This window comes from Sceloporus occidentalis, unplaced genomic scaffold (assembly GCF_023333645.1).
Source record: "Sceloporus occidentalis isolate IW3139 unplaced genomic scaffold, rSceOcc1.0.p SCAF_4, whole genome shotgun sequence".
NCBI classification, from domain to species: Eukaryota; Metazoa; Chordata; class Lepidosauria; order Squamata; family Phrynosomatidae; genus Sceloporus; species Sceloporus occidentalis.
This window is the reverse complement of record NW_028316984.1, coordinates 8,100,852-8,123,575: the sequence shown is the minus strand read 5'-3', so window position 1 is coordinate 8,123,575 and position 22,724 is coordinate 8,100,852. Positions and strand designations below refer to the sequence as shown.

Sequence of the window (22,724 nt, the reverse complement as noted above, 5' to 3'; positions counted from 1 at the left end):
AACTCTATGATACTTATGATTCTATGAGTATAGTTCTCTAAAATAAGAGAGAGAGAGAGAGAGAGAGAGATACTAACCATGGTTAATGTGAATCTCTTCCCTTGTAATCATGGTTTCCAAGCTATTTCAAACTCTGCTTTCAATTTCCAGTCTACAAAGGAATCTTGATTATCATTAACTGTAGTTATCAGTAGTGCATGTACAGTTCTGTGTTTCAATTAACCACAGTGAGGGGAGAGAAGGGAAATGCTATGGCTAACTCTTAAATTGCAAACCTAGTTTTTGCAACAACAACAATGAAAGAAAGAAAGAAACCAACAAAACCCATATATTATTTATTTATTCTTTATGTTAGACAAATTTTACTTCTGCCCATAAACCACTGAGGTCTGACTATGGCTACAGATACTAAAAATGTCTTCCACCGAAATTATTGTTTAGTGTTATAAATATGCTAAGAAGACTACAAAAGATTAATATATAAACATGAGTATAAGGAAGCAAAAGCATGGATTTAGCAGTCAGTGGCATCACTAGGGGGGTGCGATGGTGCAAATTGCACCAGATGACACACCACCCGGTGTGGTAGTACACCCCAGGAGGAGCAGGTGGCTGACTTCTGGGTCCAACACAGCCATGAAGGTTGAGGGGAGGTGGCTGCCTTCCGGCCCTGCATGGCTATGACTACATGGGACTCGGAAAGCCAGGTTGGCTGCTGAAGGCTGATTATGCCCCCCGCCTTGCTGTTGCAGCGCCATTCTGCACACTGCAGCAGTGAGATGGGAGGAGTATTCTTTTGACTCTGTCTCCTGGAAGCCCCACTTCCCCACACCGGGTGATACCCCAGGCAGGAATGTCACAGTTGGCAGATGATCAGTTATTTTGGAGACAGCAATTCCAGATGAACACAGAGGACAATATTATAGCAATTTAGGCAAGAGCTAGAGGACATGTCCTGGAATCTGGAGACAATAGCTAGCGGAGATGTAGGATTATAGTTGGGTTGTTGTTCTGTACCTTTAATCCATGTCTAATTTACCCTATTACAGTGTTTCCCTGGCAAGATTTGTTCAAAGGTGGGGTTGCCTTTGCTTTCCTCTGAGGCTGAGAGAGTGTAACTTACCAAGGTCACCCAGTGAGTTTTCAAGACTGAGCAGAGATTCAAACCCTGGTTTCCAGAGTAATAGAAGATTATCACACCAGTCCTTGAGCACTGGTAAATCACCTCTCAAACATTGAGGAAGCGTGCGTGTGTGAAAGCCTGGCACGCTTCCTCAATGTCAGGGAATCATTGGTTCCCTCTAGCATCACTGAATCATTTGGGGAGAGGCAAATTCCCATGAACACAAAGTTTCTGTCCATAGGAATTTGCCTCTCCCCAAACTATTCAGTGACGGCAGAGGGAGCCGACAATTCCCTGACGTTTAGGAAGTGCATCAGGCTTTCATACACATGCGCTTCCTCAATGTTTGAGAGCTGATTTACCAGCGCTTAAGCGCTAGTGTGATAATCTTCACTGTCCAATAGTCAAATTACTGCACCTAAGAGGAATAAATTAAGATATATATTTTTATTATGTCATGTTTCATTTGGAAGGGGAAAAGATATAGTAATATAGTATAGTAATATTAATAAAGTGGGTTTAGAATAATATTGTACTATATTACTATATCTTTTATTAATATACTATATATAGATATATAGATATAGTAATATAGTATAGTAATATTAATATAGTGAAGAAAGAGCCAAAAGACCCTGATAAATGGATTATGAGATAGACAGGAAGAATAATAGTATTAGGTGGCACCAAGAACTGAAAAGTTAGACGAGAACAACAGGTCAAGTGAACAATGTCAAGTGAGCCAGGGGGAAAAGGAAGTGATGCCACTGACTGCTAAATCCATGCTTTTGCTTCCTTATACTCATGTTTATATATTAATCTTTTGTAGTCTTCTTAGCATATTTATAACACTAAACAATAATTTCGGTGGAAGACATTTTTAGTATCTGTAGCCATAGTCAGACCTCAGTGGTTTATGGGCAGAAGTAAAATTTGTCTAACATAAAGAATAAATAAATAATATATGGGTTTTGTTGGTTTCTTTCTTTCTTTCATTGTTGTTGTTGCAAAAACTAGGTTTGCAATTCAAGAGTTAGCCATAGCATTGACAACAATGTAGGAGGAAGAAGGACCACAAGAGGGAAATGGAGAGGGAGAGATTTAGAGAGTTTCAAAGTAAACAGTTCCAATTATATCATGGAAAATAATGCTTAATTTGTGATCTGAATGGGAGGGTGAAGGCTGTGGGGCAGGCGTTGTTATAGCATTAAAGCAAGAAGAGGTAAGACAGACATATTCTTAAAGCTGGAATGCATCAAACAGGAAGTTTTGCTTAGTCAAGAAAACAACAGGGGGGAAAGAAGAGAGAATGCACTTGTAATGCATCGAATTTCCATATTTCCTTGTTTTTCTGCATGTAAACAGATATAAGCATTCAAATGGATTTAGTAAACCAGAGTTTGGTATTAGAGGGATGAAGGATTTGTTGGAAGAGTGGCATAAATGAGTTGTGTGGGAAACAATGATGAGGTGAAGGTGGAAACTACTGAGAACGGGTGTGAAAGGAGAGGAAAAAAGCCACAGGTTCATTGACCAACAGGCAAAATGTGGGATGGTAGATTGGGCTATGTACAGTGCTGAGAAAAGTATAATGATAGACAGAGGGCCATCCACAATAAAAAGGTCAGAGAGAGAACTATCAAAATAAAACGTTCTCAAATTAGTGATGGGAGTCAGTGCAAAGGTGAGAGCTTAGGGAGAGGAGGCGTGAGACAACCGGATCAAAGGACTTCTAGATATGCTTTATGTGACATTATCATGAAAGAAGGCAAGACAAAGTGTGGCCCATGAGCTGTATGTAGGGTTGCCATTTGTCTTGGGAAACCTGGAAAATCCTGGACTGAAAAGACTAAAAAATGTCCCAGCTAGCTGGGCCAGCTGAAGTAGTAAATCCCAGATTTCTCCTTTGTCCCAGGCTGATGGGTAGGTTAAAGTGTGGCAGTGGTGATGGTGCAGGTAACCATGCAAGAAGACTAGCACTGGCGGGAGCCTCATTCTTATCCTGCAGGCTCCAGTTAGTACTACATAGGCATACTGTTGCCACCTTCTTCTTACATTCCCTCCCCACTTCCCCTGAAAGACCCAGAAGGCAGGAAAGGAAAGGAGACGAATAGAGACAGCCTTGTGTTGTATGGTGATTGCGTCAGCAGCTTCAGCCTAGGGCTAGGCGCATGGAGGAACTTTACTTCCAAACATCCATGAGAAAGTAGTCCCTTTACTCTCTGGGGCTCCTTGGAAGCCTCCCTCTCTTCACATCAGCTGGGGGAGAAAGAAGGAAATAAGAGCCATGGTGACCATATAGCAAAGTACAATAACATCCAAAATCCACAAAACTGATACCTTTATTCAGTCAAACAAAATGCACAAAATACATACTGAGGATGAAACATAATGGTAGAAAAAGTACAATGATTAATGAGTTGAATTTGCATAATATGCAAATTAGATGCCTGGGCAGCAAAGGGACTAAAATGACTAAATTATACCCGAAGAGGTTTCTGGGGATATGACTAGCCAGGCTTTGGCCAAATGCTTTATATGGATGGGCAGAGACTAATCTCCTAAGGCCCTGGAAGGTTACTTTGGCCTCCAACCTCTGGAAGTTATCCATCTCTGTCATACAGGAAGGTAAAGTCAGTCTCTTCAAGTTCTGACGTTAAAGTAGAAAAGAAGCTAGGGTGACACTGAAGGGGAGCAGTAGCAGAGCTATGTAAAGAATAAAATGGAAAGCTTGAGATATGGTAGGATGAAATAGGCAGGGGCTAGAGGCGGCAAAAACTAAACACCATCATCACAATATCAAGGGTATGGGAGGAGAGACCTCCAAACAAACAGTAGCAATGGTCAAAGGAGGGAAGCCAAGTTCCAGTGGCACGTCCACAAGGAAATGGAGCCATCAATAGAAGAAAAACGAATAGGGGATGACTACTTTCCAAATGAGAAAGCAGGAATTTGGAGGAGAGGGGAGGCAGCAAATGGAAATAAGATTTTGAAAGTAGTGCTGGCCAGGAGTCATAATTCTGTGCAAGTAAGGTGGATAGAAACTAGAAGCAATTAAAAAAGAGATGGATGTTATAGAATGAAGTGATTTGATTCCAAATGTGCGGTGCCTTCTGGCCCTAAGTAGTTAGCTATGTGCTAACAGTGCCAAGTTGGTTCTATCCCTTACTTCTGTTGGGTACGGGCTCAGAAATAACATTTGTCCTCTAGAGGCATTGCTGAAAACCCCCCAGCAAAATCACATTTAATGTTGAAGGCATTCAGAATCATTTTATGAGCAATTTTATTACTTTTAAAAAAAGCCCATCCTGGTTAGAGTGTAAGTGTTCTCTTAGAAACTTGCTCAAGTGTTTTCTCGGTATTACTGGAAGCAGATAATTGACCTGATACTGCATGTTTAAGGATATGTGTTCAGGCTAGATTGCTTTATTAGTGCTTCTTAATCATATCCAATGCGATCTCAGAGACAATTTCTCCAATACTCAAAAACTGTTGAGAGCAAATTTCTTAATGCAGTACTGTAATTCCATTTTTGGACTTGGGAAAGGTTGTTCAAATATTTAGATATTGTTGAAATGGTTGAATGAATGGGTGTAATTAACAGGAAATATGGTACTCAACATGCAGGAAAGTGGGATAATAATAATAATAATAATAATAATAATAATTTATTTCTATTCCGCTTTTCTCCATGGAATCAAAGCGGATTACAACAAAAACATTAGGTACAAAAAATAATGGATTGATTTATTGTATGCTGACAGAATTAGCAGTTTTGCATGGGTTATAAACTCTCTAGTTTCCAACCCAGTACTCACTCTCTTTTTTCCCTCTGCTATTTTTCTCTTTCTCCCACCCTAGTGTCATATTTTCTTCCTTTGTCTCTTATCAAGCAGCAGCATACTTTGTCTGTCCCTTGTTCTCTTTTACAACTGTTTGAAGACTTCAGAGGCCCTGCAGAGAGAAGTACCAAAGGCCCTACTGAGAACTGAGGGCCCATACAGACAAGCCAAAATAAAGCTGCTTCAGATCACTTTGGAGGTATGCTGTTTAAATGATGCATGCGTCCTAAGAGACCAGAAGCCGTGCCAAAGCCTCATTCCAGTCGTAAGGACTGGAGTGCAGCTTTGGCGCAGCTTCTGGCCTCTTAAGATGTGTGTGTCATTTAAACAGCATACCTCCTGAATCTCCCAAATTTGCCTCCAAGTCTGCTTAGGAGAGGTTAGGTATGGCACCTAATGGTTTGAGATGGTACTGCAAACTAAGAGATTTTTAGTTAAATCAAATCAGTTGATCTGATTTAAAAATACACTTGCTTAAAAATTGAAAATGATAGCACTTCCCCAGAATCTTCTCAATGTCCATGCCAGGTTTCAGATTCACATTCTCTTTTTTGTCAATGTAATCTGGAATTCAAATTCAAATTGTAGCCATATTGATAGTTGATACACGTTTATTTTTTCAATCTTGGTTTTTTTTTTAATTATTTCATTCTGTTTTTAGTGAACCTTAAAAAAAAATAAAAATAAAACAGTAGTATTTGGTCCCTTCACATTTTTTCTTCCCTCTCCATTACACCCGAAGAGCTTTTACCATTGCTCTCATAATTGTTTTTATGGTGTGTAGAGACAAGGCATGGTGTTCGTATTCTGACATTGTTTAGTATAATTAGCCTATGTGGTCTAGTTAGCAAAATACTGTATGCTACATATTTTAGTATATATTTTAGTATATATTTTGGCAAGAGGGTCAGGCAAGGCTGCATTCTATCACCCTGCTTGTTCAACTTGTACACAGAAAATATCATATGAAGGGCAGGATTAGACTCAAGAAGAAGGAGGAGTGGTGATAAGAGGAAGGAATAGCAACAATCTTAAGATATGACACCATACTACTAGTGGAAAATATCATAGAATAATTACTAAGGAAGATCAAAGGTGCAAAGGCAGGCTTACTACCGACTATAAAGAAAACAAAAATAATGACCGCAGAGGATCTACAGTACATAATTCAACCCATATAACAAGGAAATCAAATAGTTAAAGATTTTTCATACTTTGGATCAAAGTTTGATCACAGTGGAGACTGGAGTCAAAAAAATAAGAAGAAAAGTAGGAATGGGAAGGGCAGTGATGAAAGAACTAGGCAAGTTCTTAAAGAGCAAAGATACACTATTGAGCCCTGAAGTTAGAATCACCGAAGCCATTGTGTTCCCCATCACCATGTACAGATGGGTCCTTGAACAGATCAAGCCTGAACTCCTAATGAAGGGCAAAATGATCAAACTGAGGCTGTTGTACCTTGGCCACATCATGGGAAGGCATGGCTTATTAGAAAAACAGTAATGCTGGGAAACGTAGAGGGTAGTACAAAGAGAGGAAAACCAAATATCAGGTGGCTAGACTCAGTCATGGAGGTCATGGCCCTGAATCTACAGGACGTAAGCAGAGCCATGGAAGACAGAGGGACTTGGAGGTGTCTCATCCACAGGGTTGCTATGAGTCAAGGTTGCCTCAAGAGCAGTTAACAACAACAAACATATTTTATCTTATGCTGTGCAATCAAATTGTATTGTTGACAATATATACTGACAGAAATAACAATGCTTTGAGCTTCTTTACTGTGGAGATAACAACCTCATCTTGTTTTCCTCAGGTGTGGTGGTGGAAGGAAAGTTGCCTTTAATTTTTAAACAGATAACACCTTATTAGGATATCCTTTGCCTACTCAAGTTTGATTGCTTGAAATGGTACTGGATCAGAAAGCCAGTTTATTGTCTTCTAAGCTTAAATGTTATGTTTTAGTCCCATGACCATGGATTACCAAATCAAATGCCTGCGCACTGTTTCACTTTCTAGCTGCAGTACATTCAATATAGTTGCTTTAGCAATATTGTATGTCACTAACTACTCTTTCAGCAAAAGCCTTGAGGGGCACAGGTGGGCAAGATGCTTTCACTGGTGTCACCTGTGGGGTCCTAGATATCTTTTAGCCTGACCATGTCCTAATAACGATATCTGGTGAGGACTGAGTTGCTGACAACTAGAGAATGTGAACACCTGTAGGTGTTAGATGTTTAAACCTAAATCAGTTTTGAAGTAGCAAGAAAGGGTGAGCATCTGGGTCAGATTTCACTTACTTGTCAGCTAAATGTGTGCACTGGGCCATTAAAAATTCGGCCAGGCACATCTTGTCAGTTCAGCCTTTCATTCTGCTCTTAGAAAACAGCTATAACTTTAAACATAGACCTCTACGTTGAAAGCCTTGCTATTGAGATGAAATTGTGATGGTCATATATTTTAGAGGTTAAAATAAGTCAAGAAAATGTTTCAGCTATCAGTTATATCTACTGCCTGATGAGACTTCCATTCAAAAAACTGCAAAACACAAAAGTCTCAAACTTTAATACAAGAGTCTCAAAACAAGGGACAGGCTTGCCTGCATTTTTATGGAATGTAAAGTAAAAGTGAGCAGCATGTCAGCCTGAAATGTAATTGTTTCACCTGGCTTAAATTTGACATATCTAGCTCTTATTAGCTATTAACATTTTTCATCAAGAAGCTATATGCACTTAGCACCCTTATTGTGAACATTCCCTTAAGATGTTTTGTTTACTTGTTTAAAATTAACACAATAGAAGAAAAAGCCTTTCCAAGTAAGTGTCACGTCTTCCAACACAAAACATCTCAAAGTGTTTTGCCAGTTCTTTTGGTAATAACAGTATTGTTTATTTAGCCTTGAGCCAAAATCCAAATTAAGCTCTGGGTTTACCATGTTCTTAGGAGTCTTTCAGCATACATAAAATAAGAATACTATGGTACGTTTTTTTTAATTATGATGAATGTGGTAAGTTGAGGAATTAGGGATAGTAATGGCTATAGGTAAGCTTTTTAACAATTTATGTAAGTACTATAAATGGGGTAGCTGAAAATCTCCCCATATATTAATGGTTACCCCACTTTCAGCAAAAAAATTAGTTAAAACATAAAAATAAAAACAATAAAAGAATACATACACCTCAATAAAAGTAATTAAAAACAATGGAATTAATAAAAATACAAGAATTATATACAAAAATTATTTAAAGCTATTCAAGCTTTAATGATGTTCTGTAGGTAATGTGCGCCTTCAAACCATTTCCATTTTATGGCAGTCTTAAGACAAATTTATTATTTTCTTGGAAAGATATTGTTCAGAGGGGGTTTCCCTCTAAGGATGAGAGAGTGACTTACCCTAGGTCACCCAGTAGTTTTCCATGGCCAAGCAGGGATTTGAATCCTGGTTCCCCAAAGTGCTAGCCCAGCATTCAAACCAGTACCCATGCAGGCATTCAATACTATTGCCTTTCCCATCACAATACTAGGCCCACTCTCTTTAGTAATTGAGCCACAGATTTTGTATTGGCCAAGGACAATCCCACATAAAACAATAGTTGAAGTAATCAAGTCAAAATGTTATTCAAGTTGGTTTACTGTAACAAGGTTATCTCTGTTTAGGTGTGGTTCATTTGATGCATGTTACTGAATTAATAAAAGGTGTTTCATGCCATGGAAGCAATTTGAGCTTTCAGATTATAACATACCTATATTAAGTTGAATCCAACTTGACTAGTTTGTACTACAGTCTTTTAACAATCATAATATGTAAAAAAAAATAGATGATAGGTTATGATTCTGCAGTATAAAGTACATGAATAACTCCCAAAAAAACAAATGGGACTTGAACATGCTTAACAGTGGCTGGATTATGGTTTTATGGTCATCACATTGGCCAGAGAAAAAGCTAGCGAACCTTTGCAGTGTTAAAATAGAGATTATTCTCATTAGTTGTCACTGCACAAAAATAACCCATAAATAAGATGAAACTGTTATAATTATTGTTTTATTTCTATCCTACCTGTCTCCCAGAACTGGGAGTCAAGCCAGCCTGCAATTTAAAAAAACAGTACAGCTAAATTGAACTGCTGCATTGCACACAGACAGAAGCAACTCTAGTGCTAACTAATTTTGTCAACAACTTTGGAAAACAAAATGATGGCCAACAGACGATCAATATGTATCCCCATCCACAAAAAAAGGATGCACAAAAGATTGCGGCAACTATAAGACCATAACATTAATTTCGCACACAAGCCAAATTGTGCTCAAAATTCTGCAGCATATATGGAAACAGAAATCCAAGAGGCACAAGCAGAATTCGGGAAAGGAAGAGGCACTAGGGACCACACTGCAAACATACAATGGTAAATGGGGCACATCAAGGAATTCCAGAAGAAAATCAGCATGTGCTTTATAGACTACAACAAAGGCCTTGACTAGACAGATGACAAAAAGCTATGGAATGTTCTTAAAGAAATGAGAGTGCCACTACATTTGATAGTCCTGATGAGAAATCTGCACTTAGGACAAGAGGCTTCTGTTAGGACAGAATATGGAGAAAAAGAATGGTTTCCAAATGGTCAGGCAAGGCTGCATTCTTTCACCTTATTTATTTAACTTCTATGCAGAAAATATCATACGGAGAGGAGGTTTAGACTCAGAAGAAGGTGGAGTGAAGATAGGAGGAAGGAACATCAATAATGTAAGATATGGAGATGACACCATACTATTAGCAGAAAACATCATAGACTTGGAAGAATTACTAAAGAAACTTAGGAGCTTGTAGCATTAACTTACCTCTTCCGGTTTAAATTCAGGATCCGGGATGCCCCTAGATATAGTCAAACCTAAATTGCCACCGATCTAACCCGGATGCCACTGCCTAGATGCATCCCAGGTAGAAGCCTCACTCAGCCAGCAGTTTTTTGAAGTCGGGGAGCTTCTGACTTCAAAAAATGCCAGCTGAGCAAGACTTTGACCCAGGATGCATCTGGGCAGTGGCATCCCGGCTAGATCAGCAGCAATTTAGGTATGATAACATCTGGGGGCATCCCGAATCCTGAATTCAAGCCAGAAGAGGTAAACCAGTTTATTTGTTAATTCTATAAGCTCCTTAAAGAAGAAAGTGCAAAGGCAAGCTTGCTTCTCAAAAAAAAAAGTAAACAAAAGTAATGACGGCAGAGGATCTACATAAATTAAATGAGGATATCAAAAAATCAAAAAGATTTAAAGATTTAAAAATATTGATCAGAACAGAAGCTGCAGTCACGAAATCAGAAGAAGATTAGGAATGGTAAGGGCAGCCATGAAAGAACTAGATAAGATCTTAAAGTGTAAAGATATACAGTTTAACACTAAAGTTAGAATCATCCAAGCCATTGTTTTCCCCATCACCATGTACAAACGTGAGAGTTGGACAGTGAAGAAAGCAGACAGGAAGACAATCAGCATATTTAAGACATGGTACTGGACAGAATGAGGATACTGTAGATGGCCAAAGAGACAAACAAATGGGTCCTAGAACCGATCAAGCCTGAACTCTCTCTGGAAGCCAAGATGACAAAATCGAGACTGTCATACTTTGACCATATCATGAGAAGGCATTACTCATTAGAAAAGGCAATAATGCTAGGAAAGGTAGTGGGAAGTAGAAAGAAGAAGACCACGTGCCAGATAGATAGACTCAGTCAGGAAGGCCACAGATGTGAATCTGCAGGACCTCAGTAGAGGTTTGGAAATGTCTCGTACACAGGGTTGCCATTAATTGGGGTAGACATGAAAGCAGTTAACAGCAGCATAACAGCTAAAAACCCAGAAAAAGTGAACATTAAAATGGCATTAAACTATTGACACTATTAACTGGTGGCGCAGTGGTTAAATGCCTGTACTGCAGCCATTTACTCGAAACCACAAGGTTGCGAGTTCAAGACCAGCAAAAGGGCCCAAGCTCGACTCAGGCTTGCATCCTTCCGAGAAGGGAGCTAAAATGAGTACCCAGACTGTTGGGGGCAAATTAGCTTACTTGCTGTTCACCGCTATGATCTTTGGAATAGCGGTATATAAATAAACAAATTATTATTAAAATAATTGAAATCTTAAAAAGATTAAAAAGATAAAATACAATTAAAAGTGAAAAACAATAAAACAGTTCAGATTTAAAACAGTACAGCACTCAGAGCCCAAACCTTAAAACATTCTCTTTTAAGAGCACTGCCAGTGGAAGGGCAGCAGGGAGGGACAATTGGCCTTCTTGGGAAGGGAGTTCCAGTGTTTAGGGGCAGCCACTGAGTATGCCCCCTCTTGCATCCCTACCGATTGTGCTTGTGATGGTGGTGGGATGGAGAGAAGGGCCTCTCCTGATGATCTCGGGACCTAGGCTGGCTCATACAGGGAGATAAGTCTGCCAAATAGCCTAGACCTGAGCCATATAGGGCTTTATAGCTCAGCGTTAGGTTTCTTGATATTAGGGCCAAAACAGACAGGCCAAAATAAAGCTGCTTCAGGTCACTTTGGAGGTATGCTCTTTAAATGATGCATGTGTCCTAAGAGGCCGAGAAGCTATGCCAAAGCCATGGCCCAGTCCTAAGGACTGGAGCACAGCTTTGGTGCAACTTCTGGCCTCTTAAGACATGTGTGTCATTTAAACAGCATACTTCCAAAGTGACCTGAAGCAGCTTTATTTTGGCCTGTCTGTTTGGGTCCTCAGTCACAACCCATGATCCCAACATCACGTTCTTGCTTCTTTATATGTATGTGTACAGTCACCTGTTGTTTTTGATCATCACAACAATTTTCATCTTATTTTTATTAAAGTGTTTCTGTATTTTATATGAGACTACGTTATATTTTAAATGGTTCCGTGGTTGCTTTAAAACACAGCACTTAAAACCTCAGCACAGAGCAGATAAACAGCCAGCAGCAGTATTTTAATGCCTGAGCAAATAAAAAAAGTTTAAACTTGGTGCTAAAAAGTTAATTGGGTTGGCGCCAAGCATGCCTCCTCAGGGAGAGCATTCCACAACAAGGGCACCACACCTGAAAAGGCCACCCTCCCTCCTACTCTGACTTTCATATTGACCTAACTCTCACCTGCAATAAAGAAAGCATTTGGAAGAGGATTTCAGCTAACAAAAATGCCAGATTCATGAAAAGTGTCACATGCACAGACACACAGAGCTTTTGGAACTGTTGTGCTTAGTTTTTAAAGTCTGCAGTGATTTAGTCCTTGGGGTGGGCAACTGTGGGAAGCTGGGGTCTGCATTAGTCCCCTAGGAGACCTTGGGGGTCTGAACACACCCACCCCACTGGGGGGGAAATAGCTCCCCAGTGCCCTCTGGGCTGTGGAGAGCATTTTGCACTTGCTTTCAGACTCCTCTGGCCCATTTTAGGCCGAAGAGCAGGGTTTTTTCCAAAACAGGAAGCTACTTCAGTGTGTCAGATTACAAGGAAACTAAACATTAGGAGGAACCTTCTAATAGTAAACGCTGTTTGACAGTGGAATAGAGCAGTGCCTCTCAGTGGTGGTCCAGAAAGCATGCCAATCCACAAATCATCTGCTTCTGGTCTCTGGAAAATTTCCAGGAAAGAAGCAATTATAGCCAATGGGCAGAAAAATGGTACCATTCCCCGGTTCCCTATAACAGATAATTTAAGCACTGGACTAAACTACCTTGAAAGGTAGTAGATTCCTATTGGAGTTTCAAAAAGAGATTAAATGTTGATTTTTCCAGGATTCTTTAGTTTAGGATTTCTGCTCTAGCAGAGAGTTGAACTAGCTGGACCTTGTGGTCCTTTTGAACTGTAGGATTCTGTGGTTTTTGATTTCCAGCAATAGTCTTTTTAACCCAGAGGGAGGAGAGGAGCACAACTTGTTTGAATCGTAACTCAGACTAGTCACACCACTTTTTCCTCCTTAGACAATTAGGCTAATGTTTGTAGGAGAGTTCTTCCAACTAATCTATCTTCCAGATAGAGTCAACTCAATGTTGCAGCCTATTCCTGGAGCAATCAATATCTTATCTTAAAATCTGTTAAGTGACATGTTGTCATCCATCAGCACCAACATTACAATTTAGTCTTATAAGATAATTGTAAGGTATACTTACTTCAATTTACACTTAAAATGATTTTGCAACCTTTTGTGAGATATATTAATTGGCTCTAATAAAGATATTGTCCAGTTGTGGATAAAGTTGTAGTTTCCTTTCTAGACATTAAGGCCAGTTTAAGATGGTTGTAGCCTAGAAGAGATCCAGAATCAGGAATTCTTTGCATGCATGTAAGCAATTTAGGAGTGGTGGCACAGAAATGTCATGAATAAATTATAAAATAAAAATATAATGTACAATAGAGAGAAACATGTCACTTTTAACATGAGTACAATCCACTCCACTCCAAGCCATGCCATCCCATTCCACCTTGCTGTTACAAGATGAAGGGGGACCAAGAAGAGGCCTGCAAGGGATATTAAATGCTCCAGGGTCAGAGGATGGACCCCAAGTACATTTGGCCATGGTGCATTCGCTCCTAAGGCACCAGGGATAATCCAGCCTTGTTAGACATCCACCTTGTTAGACATATATCTGCTTGCATATGTTAGTGTTGATAGACAGGCAAGAACTGAAAGCTACTTCAAGAACTCCTTTGTTGCCCCTCAAAGGTTTTCATTCAACATTAAGAAAATATGCTGTCCCTCCCCCATACCTAATTCAAGCAGTTTATGGAGTTATTTTCCTTCAGAAATCATTCTGTGATTTTCAGTATAAAATCCTGTGTACCCATACATAACACAATCAGTTTAGAATTAAACATGCAGTGACACTCCTTTATGCGATTGTGTCATGAGTTTTATAGATGTTGAATGAAGACAAGGAAAGTGGGGAATCTAAAATATTAATTGGAAATTAATTATACTGAAAGTTTCTCTGTTTCCCAGTAGCATGTGCCATGCACCTAAGGGGGTAAAGGATCATTCTGCTTAGTACTGACTTGCATCCATCAATATTTTGAGCTTTATGAAAAGGTCTGCAAAATTCTTTTTAACCAAGGATTTATCTCTGGGCATCCCTTATTGTAATATTACACATTTTGCCCCTGAGGTTACTTCCAAGTAAGTAGAAATAGGATCCAAATCCTGACAGCCTTCATTCACCCTTTAGTCAGTGTGTCTCATGGGATTCCTAATGCTCACCTTGGCAAGCTTATCTAGGTCAAGAAAATTTTGTTATATCCCAGCAAAAGGAAATAGATTTGCCTCAGTATTCTGATTCCATGTCATAGTTAGCACTACATGTATATAGTGTTTTCATTGAAAAAGAACCTAAACAAGTTTCTAACTTTAGGCTATAACTCTAATCCTCTATTTTACAGTGCTTACAGTCTTGTCTTTCTCTACTTATCTTGTGTCTGTGGGGATTTTTTTTATTTGTCTTTGAACAGGCAATGATTTGAATCTGACCTAGTAGTTCATTAGGATACATCTGAAACCCCTAAATAAAATAAACCCCACCACATAACTTTATCTTTAGAAGAGTTACATTTGTTGAGTGTAGTGGATTTTTTCAAAAATCAGCATGATTTCTGATTAAAGCGTTACAGCATTTTAAAGGCTCCTTCTGTCCCTGTTACCTAAGGTCATACATTATGATTGCTCTGTAAACATCGGATTGTGCAGAATTGGAAGCACATACCATGCAGACTGCAAACATATATAAAGATACCAAAATGGCTTATCTTCCACTTATCAAGTTTATTTTTCATGCCAAAGAAGCTATTTTAATAGAAGAGCAGCTGCTACTTTGTGAAGATTAGAATAGTTCCTGTTAAGTAGAGCTGTCAGTGCTACAAACAACATTAAGAGGCCATTTTCATGCTTCCATGCCATCACATGCTTTTAAAAAGTATTTCATTGTAGAAAATGCTGTGGAGGTTTTCTTGATCTGTGGGCAGCGTGCCAACACAAAGTAGGTGTATTTTCTTCTCTACATACAAAAGCATATAGGGAAGGTCTACTCAGAATGCCCCTCAGGCCAAGTTACAGGAACATTTGTGACGAGTGTCTTGTAGAAATAGGTGGCTGGTTCTTCCAGCCGGGCTAGTAATGATCATCAAATTAAAGAGGACCGGTTATACATATCAGTCCTAAATGTATACTGCTTCACTCTGACTACTTGCCTCATGAAATTACATCACAATTTCTTTGTCTAGGCAAGTATTACATTAACTATCTGAAGTTGTGCATTTTTTTAAAATCATCCAGTAAGAAAAAGATAAAATCATGTCTAATTTGGAGAAAATCTAGATAGCTTTCCCAGATTTAAGCCATTTCTAAATTGGCCAGAAGCAAGAACTAGCCTATTTTGTGATATGTGTGCTATATTCATGTATATGATACTGTTCCACAAGTGTAACTATATGATTTTTGGTTTTACTTTTGGGTTACAGCTCAGAGGTCTTTGATTACATAGTGGTAATACATTTTCTCTTTCTGGGGTTTGCTTGGTTTTATTTTATTTTATCAGTACAGTTTGAGGTAGTACGCTTCAGCTGAAGAGTGGTCAAATGAATTAAATAAATAAATAAATAAACACAAGTTTTATTAAATATATCCATAGAACACAGGAGTAATGCAGCAAAAAAAAAACCCAACAACAACAAAACCCAAGTGAAACGTGGACAGCATCTATGCCAGCCACATATGTGCATCTGAGAATCCTCAGTCCCACAGGACACAAGATTAATTAATAGCTACATCCCCATCCAAGGAGAACTGGCTGGGATATGGGTACTGAACATTATCAAAAATCTAGTATTAGCAAGATATGAGATATCCAGTACCCCTAAAGTCTTTCTGACAACTTTTATCATATATAAAAAAACTTTGTGAATTCATTCTTCACTTTTTTGAGTAATAGTCACTCTTCCTCCATGATCAGAACAAGTGTAATTTAGGCCTTTATCACATTGGGGTCCTCTCTCAATAAACAGAGCTGTTATTATTATATTATGTTTATGTTTATTTGAATCCCGCTTCCCCCCAAAAAAATTGGTAAAACACTGTTTTAAAAGGCGCTATACAATTGGGACTGCTCTCTTCCCTGTTGCACATTTGGAATCCTTGCACTGCAGTTTTCATTTGTGCTAAAAATCGCTGCATACAGCATTTGGCACAATCTACCAAGTGCTGCCCCTTTGCACACACAAACATACATACACACACACACATACCACCACCCCCCAAAATATAAATTATAAATTAAAGGGTTTTTTTTTTCATTTCCATTTCCATGTGTGTGTGTCTGCCCCCTCAGAATGGAAATACAGTATCAAATGTCTGTAAACAATAGCAGATGAAAGTCAGCAGTTACTGATCTAGTCTGAAATACCCAGAAAGAAAGGAAAATGTCTGAAACAGCCAGAGACAATAAAATAAAATAAATTATTTTATTAAATTGTAACACTGTTTTTGCTTTTCCTCACAGTATATGTATGTGTGTGTGAATGAGAGAGAGAGAGAGATGAGGCCACCACAGCATCTAGCAGGTGTGAACAAAGTTTCAGCTTCTAACAAGTGGAAAGAGTGGTCATTTGGCAAACCGTTTAGAAGTTTCTCGGTGATACAAAAGAAATTAAACTGAAATGTCCACCCCCGCTTCTCCTCCTTCTCCTCTGATCATATTTCCCCACCCAAAGCACACCTACTATCATTGAAGTGGATTTTAACTTTCTCACTGTAACCAAAACAGGATAGTTAATGGACTTGGGACAGAAAGTAAAAAGAAACTCTTTCAAGATAGTCTCGAATGGGACAGTAGCAGGATGCCAGTGATGCCATGCGGTGAGGCATAAGCACTAGCAGCACCGACCCATTGCTATGATGCTATAGTGTCATAGTGCGACAAGGTATGCTGCATCTCTGAGGCTTTTCTAAAATCCAGCCGAAATTGGATGTTATGGCATTTACCTATGTCCGGGCTTTAGGCAACCTGTATTCCTTGGGCAGCCAGTCTGCAACCTGCAGCTTTTTCAGGAATGAGATTTTCCCGTTCTTGAAAAAGCTGCGGAAGAAGTCCAGGTAGCAGACGGGCTGCCTGAGTGGATACGGACTGCCTACAGCTCGGACACAGATAAATGCGATAGCATCTGGTTTTGTCTTTTCGATTCCATGTCTCTCCCACTGGGATTCCTGGTGCGATAATCTCCATTGCTTCATAATATTGAAAGAATGCAGAATTGTGTAAAATGTAAACCTAACAACAGCAATAATTACTTCTGTCCCTCTTTCCCTGCAACTCTTTCGCCTTTGCCATTCTTCCCACTAAATAAAAAACAACAACCTTGAAACCGTGTCTGTGATATATTTTAGTTTCTCAGCATTTTTAAACAGCAAATTCCTCTAAATTGAAAAATGTTTGCTCCTGAATGCCTAGCTAGGATTGCCCTGTTTGTCTGTTGTCATCATAATCTCTTTCTCGCAACTGAAAATAAAAAATGACTTGCCTTTGTGCAACCAGAGGGTTTCCCTGGCTGAGCAGGGATTCGAACCCTGTTCTCCAGAGCTATAGTCCAATGCTCAAACCACTACACCATACTTTCACTCTCATTCATCAGTAGAAACACTGATTTATTGTCTCCCATCTTGTGAAAAGAGTCCTTGGTGGCAAAGTATAATGAGTATTTCCAGGCTTCTTTGCCATCCTAGGATGGTTAGCCTTTTCTGGTATTTACCACAAATGTAATAACACATAGTATGGTGTAACATCTGCACTTTTAGATTAAAACTGCTATTCATGATGTTAACTTGGGTTATATGGAAACTGAATTTCAGAATACAGGGACTCTATAGCACAAAAATATATAAAACAGTATTTAAACGGGAATGGAAAGTCTTATGCAAGAAAACCTTTTTAAATCGACATAGGCAATAGGATGTTTTTTCTCAATCCCAGCTTTGCAAGCATGGGGTTTATTTTTAAAAGTGTCCCACATAACAGTATGTGTTTATGCATTTTCTTTTTAGATTAGGAGTTGTCAAAAATAATTTCAACTTTAATTTTAACTGTTTGGTTTTGGAAATTTTAAATAGTTGCTATAAAGATGCTACTCAATCGGTTTCCTGACCTATTTATAGTCACTGTCCTAAAAAAGAAAGAGGGAGGAGAAAAGAAAAGAAGACATTACTGCTGTTACTAACTTTAATTGAACTGGCACAGCACTTCAACTGAACTGTTGGTCTGAGAGAAATGGAAGTAAATATTGTCCAGTTAATCAATGGGATTAAAATGTGTTTCATGTTCATCATAATTCACTAGGATTGTCAAAATGAAAACTGTACATCTAATATCTGTGTTCTTGTTGTTGTTGTGTATCTTCGAGTCAGTCTCTCTTTATTGCAAAAATCAAAGTAATATTACGATACACATAAAATTTCCATAAAAACAGTATACAACAGATTGAACCAAATAGCAAAAGTTTGACATTGACAATTGTGGATAACTTGGATAACATGAATGTGTTAAGATTCACAGTTGGACCCTTTTAGATCAAATTATCTTCGAGTCATTTCTGACTTACAGCAATCTTAATGTGAACCTGTTCTCTTGGCAAGATTTGTTCCAAGGGGTTAGCCTTTGCCGTCCTCTGAGTGAGTGACTTGCCCAGCTCACCCACTGGATTTCCATGGCAGTGCAGGGACCCTGGTCTCCAGAGTCATAGTCCTATGCTCAAACCACTACACCATGTTGGCTTTCAATGTCTGCATAGGAGAGGGAATTTCAGCAGGAGTTGCTTATTGCCTGACAAGCAACATATGCTGAAATTCCATCTTCTCCACAACAATTCAAGGTACATGAAGAGTCTTTAGTTTCCAATCTGGCAACCATGGTTATAACTAATGAATAAGAAAAGAAATGATTTTAAAAGCCAATTATTTCACTTTGACATTATGTAGTAAAATTATTTCCCAACAGAGATTTGTGTCATTCCTATTTGTTTAAATAGAGAAAAAGCCATTTAGCCAGTTCCAGACAGAATGTGGCCCCTCCAGGTTTCACTGTAATCAATGGGATATAAAAACTAATCCTGTACATGTTTACTCAGATGTAATCTCCAGTATTGACAATAGGATTTACACCCTAGTAACAGAGTTGTGAATTACAAATGAAGTGGCTGTACGCGCTGGCATGTGAACACTCATCAGTCACTGTGCCAGCCCAGAGAGTGAACTGCAGGTGGGATACCATGGGGGCTTCACTCCATAGGGCTGACCTGTAGCATCCCACCCATGCATTCAGCCCCTTAAGTGCTTAAATACACTTAATTTAAGTGGTTCCCAAAACTTGGATCATGCTTTATATGACTTCTTGCAAAGCTTGCTTTTATGGGGCTATGAATCTTTTAGATCAGGGCTGGGAAACATTCATACATTGGCTGCAACTCCCAGCATTCCTCACCTTTAGCTATTCCAGCTAGAGCTGTTGGGAATTGCAACCCAATGACATCTAGAGAGTCAGATGATCCCCATCTCTTTAGATGCATTACCAATAACAAGTCAACTTTTCCCAGGAATTTCACTCATATAGAAAGAAAAAGACTTCCTAATTATTTTAAATTACAGTATATGATCCTGTTTTGATCAATGTTTTAAGAGACTGCAAAGGTTACCTGACAATTGAGAAAGAAATTTGCTATAGTAAAAACTATTTTAACAGGCACTAATCTAATGTATAAATTAGAATGGGAGGCAATTGCAACCGCCTATAAATCTTTGTGGCAATAAAAGACTTAATTCTTTTTTTCCCCTTTGACTTAGAAATTCCAGGATATATAGACAGAGGAGATGCTTTAAGTGAAGCTTTTGTGGATCTGAGTTTACTGCCACAAGAGGAACGGAGAGTTGAAAGCAGTCTCCCAGCCTCCAGTACAAATACTCGATCCTTCCCAAATTCAAGACGTAACAGCTACACTAGGTAAGGTACTGAAAGCATGAAGCAAACGTTAGAATATTTGGAGAAGAAATGTGTGACATTTTAATTATTAGTATCATTTAACATAAGTGCTTTCCATTGTAGTCATATTCAAAGGCATATCCATGTTAATCTATTTCAGTATAAAAAGTTTTGACAGAATCCTAGAGCACCATTGAGACCGACCCAGAAAAATAAATTTCCAGCATAAGGTTCCAGTCCAGTTCATCAAATGTATGGAGTGCAGCCTCTGTGGACAGCTAAATCCCCTGTCCCACTCTTTGTTATACTACAGAGGCTTCATTCCAGACATCTGCTGAAGTAAAATGGAGTCCATGGAAGTTTGCTTGTTTTTTCTCTGTCTCAAAGCTGCTGCATATGTGGCAGGGTCCCTTTATATCTTTTTATTTGGCATAAAGTTCCCAAAGTAGACCTTTTAATCTAGCAGTTAGATATACAGTGATTTCAAAATGTATGCTGCAACCCAGGTAGAATTCACTGAAGACAAACTTCTATAGTATTAAGAATATTGTCGGTCATACTTAAGGTTTAACATTAAATATAACAATTCTGCCTTAACTTTTCAAAATGCAGTCTGAACCTTAGTTTCATATTCTGATTTATAAAATGTACCATTTTCCAATTCATCCATCAATGGGTAACTAGGTTTTGAAATTATGGGTGGAGTCCTAGACACACATCACATACATGAAAATAAGCTCCAGTAACCTCAGTGAAACATAATTGTGAAGAGACGTATATAACTTTGTAATTCAGACTGGACAAATAAGTGGAGAGACTAAGAAGGCATGACTTGTTCTCATGCTAAAAACATGATTTATTGGACTGAGATTACTATATCTTAACTTGGCCAGTATGACACTCAATTTTAAGCTTTTTTTATTAGCTATCAGGTTGTTTGACCTCTGTGAAATGTACTTCCAAGTAAATGTGCTTAGAGCTCCTGCCCAGAGGGTGTTTTTTCCCCCAAATAAAACCTAATTAGGTTATAGCATCAATTTATAATCTAAACTTGCATCTTTGAAAATACATTCCCTTGAATGCAGTAGGAATTAGGTACGAGGAATTAACATATGAGTTCTCTTGAGTCTTAAGAGAAAGAACTGAACAATATTCTATGCAACCAATTTATTGCAGTAAATATATTTTAGAAAATGTCGTTTCCGATTCCTCTAGCGTAACACACATTGCAGCTCGTAGTTAATCGTTAGCTTTTGGATTCTCATCAGACCAACAGTTCTTCAGCTTTAGTTTAACATCTTGTCTCACTGTCTTGCACACTGCAAGAGATCAGCTAAGGTGGGTCATCACAAATCATTAATCCTTCCAACTGTGAACCTCTTTGCAATAACTGGAGCTCCGTAACCTCCTTTCTCCTCCAAGGCTGAGATTACCACTTGGTGAGCTGGAAAACTTGAAAAGAGCCTCCAAGCCTCACTAACTGCTACTTTATAACACTAAAATCCAAATGTCTGCTTCAACCCTAAAAATAAGGCAGATCTTTTTCTCTCCTCTTAAGCTACCAAATACAAAAAATAAAATCTCCAACCCTTACCAGTAAATCTTATAACTTCAGGAGTCACAAAAAATTCCACCAAACCTTAGGCAAATTGAGAAGGAATTCCCTTTAATAATATCCGATTGCCAAAGAATTACTGCTAAAGGCCATGAAGCTGAGAAAAAGCACATTCGCAGTTAAAATACTTTACAAGTGAACACAATGTACTAATTCAAAGTAGCAATTTGCATGTTTGCAATTTGCATGTTACATTTGCACATTGCCAAATTCATGTCTCTGTCTCGCTCTCTCTCTCTGAGGTAACAAAACTTAATACATCTTCCTTTACAGTACACTTTAATACATATTCCTTTCCTGTCCTACAGAGATTTCTGAAGAGAAAATATACTGTAAAAATATAATCAAAAGATTATATGTATAATATGTATAACAAAGTTTGAGTTATATTCTAAGGCTGAATCAACCACTAGTTGGGGCTGTGCTCTTAAATATATGTAGCCAAGTATCTTATAAACCATGATAATCCTTATGACTCCCAAGATCCCTAATCTCCTTATATAAATCTTTATCTTCTCTAAATTTCTATACCTGTAAGGTGTGGATAAAATCTTACCTATGTTATTGGAATGTTAGGAAACAAAATTAATTTTTGTGAAATTTTTGTAAAAAGGTCCTTTCAAGGATGTATTATTCCAGGCTGGGTAGACTTCACATGTGGAGGAACTACAAGAAAGAAAGAAAGAAAGAAAGAAAGAAAGAAAATATTGGTAGACCAGTTCAGGGGGCATCGCTAATGATCTGTATACCATGAGCTATACAGTGGGTTCAATCAGTCAGTATCCATCAGTAATCTATTACATTCATAGACCAGCTTTGTAGGTTCACCTAGATAGATAAGAACAAATCTTTATCTGAATTAATATACATAGGGATTTTAACACAACACTGAATCTGGTCAGCAGAATGGCACAAAAATCTTATCAAAAGTTACCAATCAGTACTCTCTGTTTTGCAAATGACCCTCAGAGTGACAAGCAATTACTGTTAACCAGCCTCAGCATTAAAAAGAATATCCTTTGCAGTTTTACTTGCTATTGTTCAACTATTGGAAATTGGAAGTCCTTGTTCATACACTGCATGTCACCTGGAATTGTGTTAGTACATCCTGATCTACTTTCTGCACACTCTTCTGTCATTCTAGTTTATCAATACAAATGAAG

General features: G+C 38.4%; 1 protein-coding gene across 4 annotated transcripts in view; it reads left to right on the top strand.

The window, feature by feature from the left end:
- The window catches only part of LOC149313475 (WD repeat-containing and planar cell polarity effector protein fritz homolog), a 209,446-nt gene that overhangs the window by 169,874 nt on the left and 16,848 nt on the right, over positions 1-22,724 (top strand). For all 4 annotated transcript variants that reach the window (XM_089519160.1, XM_089519159.1, XM_089519162.1 and 1 more), the window contains one exon: positions 19,811-19,967. In XM_089519160.1, the coding sequence (XP_089375286.1) occupies positions 19,811-19,967 (157 nt within the window). The remainder of the gene's footprint in view (positions 1-19,810; positions 19,968-22,724) is intronic.